The 4,786-nt window shown below is 51.9% G+C and overlaps 1 protein-coding gene across 2 annotated transcripts in view; it reads right to left on the bottom strand.

Moving 5' to 3' along the window:
* Window positions 1-4,786, bottom strand: part of UBASH3A (ubiquitin associated and SH3 domain containing A) — a 50,064-nt gene that overhangs the window by 1,077 nt on the left and 44,201 nt on the right. Inside the window, exon 13 of one of the 2 annotated variants that reach the window (XM_004696910.2) lies at window positions 3,786-3,895. The exons of the other annotated variant lie outside the window; for it this stretch is intronic. Within the exon in view, the coding sequence (XP_004696967.1) occupies window positions 3,786-3,895 (110 nt within the window). The remainder of the gene's footprint in view (window positions 1-3,785; window positions 3,896-4,786) is intronic. 2 annotated transcript variants of the gene reach the window in all.

The following is a 4,786-nucleotide window of genomic DNA, read 5'->3' as shown; positions in this document are numbered from 1 at the left end:
AACAAACAAAAAACCAACCAACCAACCAACCAACCAACCAAGCGAACAATCAACCAACCAATCAACAAACCCCCTTGGACAAGTTCTACTCTGGAACGCACAGGCTGCCAGGACTTGGAATCAACTGGACAGCCATGGGCTTGGTTTGGTATTGAGTTATCAGACTCAGGGAGGGAAATATATGGATGAGTTAAAAAAAATTGTTTTGGAAAGAATGATGGCAAAATATGTACAAATGTGCTTGACACAAAGAACGTATGGATTTTTTTAAGAGCTGTAAGAGCCCCCAATCAAATGATAACAGATTTCCTCTCTGATACCCCTTTCTAAAGAATCCTGTGCTCCTCCCTCGACACCACATCGCAGCGGCAGCCCAGGAACATCGAGGGACTCAAAGAAGGCTCCTGTTAATGTTCTTGGAGTTTGGGGAATAAAAAGAACTGAATGTCAAAATTAAGCAGGGGATTTCAGTAGTAAAAATAAAATTCAACTCACCTTAAAATAAAAGAAAATAACTGAATTTGAGTTCATACCTCATTTTAAAGGGGCGATGTAATAATGGGGAGTAGGGCAGGGGCAGGGGAGAAAGAAAATGTTCTGAAATTGGTTGTGACGATGATTGTACACTTTTCCCTGCAATGATTAAATGGTTGAATCATGTGATATGTGGATGAAGTGCCAAAACAACTGGGGAAAAAGAGAAAGAAATCTGAAGCGTTTCCCAAAGGAATTCTTGCAGGGCAGCCCTCAGCAGCCTCGAAGGATGAATGAGCAGATACGTGGTCATGATGGAGGAGACTATTTGGTGCCCCTTTCCTGGCCTTTTCCCCCACCAATGAAGTCTTCAGCTTTCTTAAAACTTCTCCACAATAAACCCCAGGATTTTCCTTTGTCCTTGGAGAAACTCTCTTAAGATGACTCTTTAGGAATCCCCCCCCCCAAAAAAAACACACACACAAAAACCAGTAGCCATCACCCCCCAAGCTGACCTTGCTGCCTTGGAGTTAACTGGTCCCGTAGATCCCTCAGAAACCACTGTCTTGATGGGGCATTTTTGGAAGGCACCCCACTGAGATGCACACAAGTACATTCCTGAGAGCACAGGGTTTATTTGGAATAACCCAGTGTCTGCGTGGGCTGGACACTAGGAAGCACTGCTGTTTGACTCACCCTCATATTAAAAAAAAAAGATGTGTTGGATGAGATCTTTGATTTTTACAGATTTTCTTTCTTTTTAATGTTTAGAAATTATGCGGTCTGATGAAATTTATAAGGTATCCCACACACAGGGGTAGCAGTCACCATGGCGGCTGGCATGGAGCCAGGGACTGCTCTCTCTCTCTCTGTGCATAGAGAAGAGGGTGGGCATGGTAGGGTGGACCAGGAGGAAGTTCTAGAAGGTCAGTGGGCAGAACCCTGTGGTGGATTCCTGTTCCCTGTGGGCAAGTCGAACTTCTCACGGGATGGTGGCTGGAGGGCTCAGAGTCCTGCGTCAGAACGTCACAGGAGCATGGATGTTCAAGGTGGGCATCTTGAGAGGGAGGCGGGGCCTCAGGCACAGGGTGCACCTGCTTCTGGAGCTTTGAAACTCCGCCCATCCGTATTTGAACGGTGCTGCTAGCGGAGAAGATGGAAAGTACTGGGGCTACCCAAAGGACACACCCATCCTTCTTGGAAAAGGACAGCAGGGTGCTCCTCAGATGGATGGCAAGGATGGCAACATCCATCTGACATACTTTGGACAAGGGGTCCTTGGAGAGGGACCTGATGCTTGGCAAAGTGGAGGGGCGGGAAAGAGGAGGGCCCCCACGAGATGGACTGGCATAGTGGCTGCAGAGACGGCTCAGGCACAGGAACCACTGTAAGGATGGCACAGGACTGGGCTGTATTTCATTCTCTGGGTCGGAAACAGCCCGAGGACACCTCACAGCAGCCACGCCCACAGGCAGCCCTGGATCAGCCTCTGCCACAGGGATCTGATGTGTGGCCTGGGGCACTGGGAAAGGGTGTGGGCGGGAGCAGGGCAGCCCCAGAGCCTGTGATGAGAGTGACCCGGGGTGTTTGCAGGAATAAGAGTGACATAATGGACGCAAGGGGCTGAACAGGAGCAGGTAAGGTACCCAGATGCTATCTTCTCTGGACATGAATCCGTGGCCCAGGAGCCTGGGGCGGCTCCAGCATATCTGGGTTATAACTGGGGAACGAAGTCTCTGGGTGGTGGAAAGAGTTAATGCGCATAGCTTGCTAACAGAAAGGCTGGAGATGTGTGCCTACCCAGAGGTGCCTCGGAAGAAAGGCCTGGCCATCCACTTCAGAAAAAAAGCAGCCATTGGAAGCGTGGTGGAGTGCAGGTCTCCCCTGACACACATTGGAGCTGGGCTCAACTCACTGCCCACTGGGGATGGGAAACACCATGCGGGAGACCCCCTGGAGGGCAAGCCGCTCCAGAGGGAACTGGGATTAGAAAGGAGAAGGGGATCAAGATGTCGGTGCCTCAGAGCGGTAGCCATCCATGGCTCAGAGTATGTTTCAGAGCCACAAGCTCTCTGGCATCCCACCTGCCTCCAGGGAGAGAGGTGTGCTCATTCCCGGGCAGGCGTGAACTCACAGGCATGGACCGACCGGGGCTGGGTCGAGCCTGGGAGAAGGTCTTCTCTCAGAAGGCCTCTTGACTCTTCTGTTGCCCTCAGGCCCTTTGGGGGCACAGTGGCCCCCTCTGGCCCAAATTTGCAGCAAAAAAGTTCTAGCTGGCAGTGGTTCTGTGGGAAGGCCTTGGGTTAGGGGCCCACTTCCTCTGCTGGTATGGTTGGTACTAAGGTTGGAACCAGCAATCATGGGGTCCTTGGGCAGCCAATGGCGTTTTTTGATCAAAAAAGACAAGGGAATGGACAAGCCCAGCCCTGCACATCTTTTGGCGAGAGAGCAGCTGGTCTGAGCTCCTGAGTTTGCCCGCCTCAATTAACCTCATGAACTGGAGAGAAGTCAACCTCTGCAGGGCCAGGTGGCACGCACCCAGGTCACCCAAAGTGCCCTCTGTCCCTCTCTACACACTGGCTGTCTGCTCCCGTTGTTATGATGTGTTTACCCAGCTGGCATCCGGCAGCTCCATCCAGCTCCTGGTCCCCTGGCGGCTTGGTGACTCTGGAAGCAGCAAGCCTGGGGAGCCTTTCCAGCCATGAACTGTCTCTGGGTCAGCCCAACAGCTGACCTTTCTCTGTGTCTCTCTTTCCAAACGGCTTCCTCCGTCTCCGCCATTGGCTCATTCTTGGAGCAGCAAGGAACTGGGCGTCCCTGGTGCTGCAGAATCTAACCCGCCCTACTGGGAACGGAAAGGTTGGAGGGTGCACTCAGAGGCACCCCAGAAGAGAGGCCTGAAGGTCTCCTCCCGAGAAATCAGCTACTGAAATTCCTGTGGAGCCTGTTCTACTCTAACTCTTGGGTCAACCTGCGTCAGCATCTGCTCCACAGTAGCTGCTCATAAGTCAGGAATTTTAATACGAGCTGTCTTTACAAAAACCCTGTGCCTTCTTCTTTACACTACATTGGTAGCACATGGCTTGAGTTACAATTGGGGGCACACAGATGGCAAGCCTTCCCCATCAGTCTCCCGCCTTGGGTATCTTTGGCCTAGCGGTCAGGTGAAATATTTGGGTGGGTATGGGTGTGGGTGACAGGTAGGTTCCTGTTCCTCTGGGTTACCCACTACATGGTCTCATGGAAGAAGGAGTGTGGCATCTTCAGGGGACTGGGTTTCGGGAACCACAGAGAGGGGATGGGGCACGTACTTTCCTCACCAGCTGGGCAAAGTCCCCACTCTCGCGGGACGGCAGTCTGAGCAGGGGCCGAGTGCAGGAGTCCAGCGCCGAGCCGTGGCTCACAATCAGGATGACACCCACTGAGGAAGAAGGACACCCCAAGGTCAAATCAGGCATAGAGCTCTTCTTGTATTAGGTCAAGGGTCCCCAAAGTTGTTCGGGTGAAATTATGTGAGTATCCCAAGGCAGGGAAAACAGGGGAAGTGGGCATGTCTGGTAACAGCAGATTGATTTGCCACAGGCTCACCTCAACCTTGCACAGTGCAGATTGAGGGGCAGGGATGGGGCTAAGAGGCTGACGCAGAGCTGTCCGCTGGTGGCTAGTGGTGGAGCACTGTCAAGCGAGGAGTGGAGCCAGGCTGATCTGCATGTCAGGTTTAGAATGATCAGCGTGGTCATCAAGCTGAGCCTCCTGCAGCCCTGCTGCTGATAGGCCCATCCACGAGGATAGGGAGAGTTAGGTGGTGGTAGAATTCTCACCTTTCATGTGGGAGACCTGAGTTCAATTCCTGACCACTGTCAATGGAGGTTTTTTCCTTTGTGTGTGTTGCTATGAAGTGGAGCTTCCAGACTAAATTGGGCTTGGAAGGCAGGCCTGGAAGTTTCCCTCTGAAAATCAGTCAATGAAAACTTTATTGATCACAATAATCTGATCAGTAACTGATCATGGGATTGAGGCAGGACTGGGCAGTGGTGCATCCTGTGGTGCATGGGAGCACCAAAGGGAGAGACTGACACAGGGCACCTAACCGTACCACCATCATCACTATTGCCATCACTACTACCACCACCAACATCATCATCATCATCATAAACACCACTACCACCACCACCACCAATATCATCATCATCATCATTAGCAGCAGCAGGAGTACCACCACCACCACCTCCACCATCACCATCACCCTCACCACCACCACCATCACCACCACCAACATCATCTTCATCTTCAGCAGCAGCAGTAGCAGCAG

Source organism: Echinops telfairi, unplaced genomic scaffold, assembly GCF_000313985.2.
Source record: "Echinops telfairi isolate 266 unplaced genomic scaffold, ASM31398v2 ScPeMD7_7469;HRSCAF=8507_0, whole genome shotgun sequence".
Taxonomy (NCBI): domain Eukaryota; kingdom Metazoa; phylum Chordata; class Mammalia; order Afrosoricida; family Tenrecidae; genus Echinops; species Echinops telfairi.
This window is presented reverse-complemented; position numbering and strand designations above follow the sequence as displayed.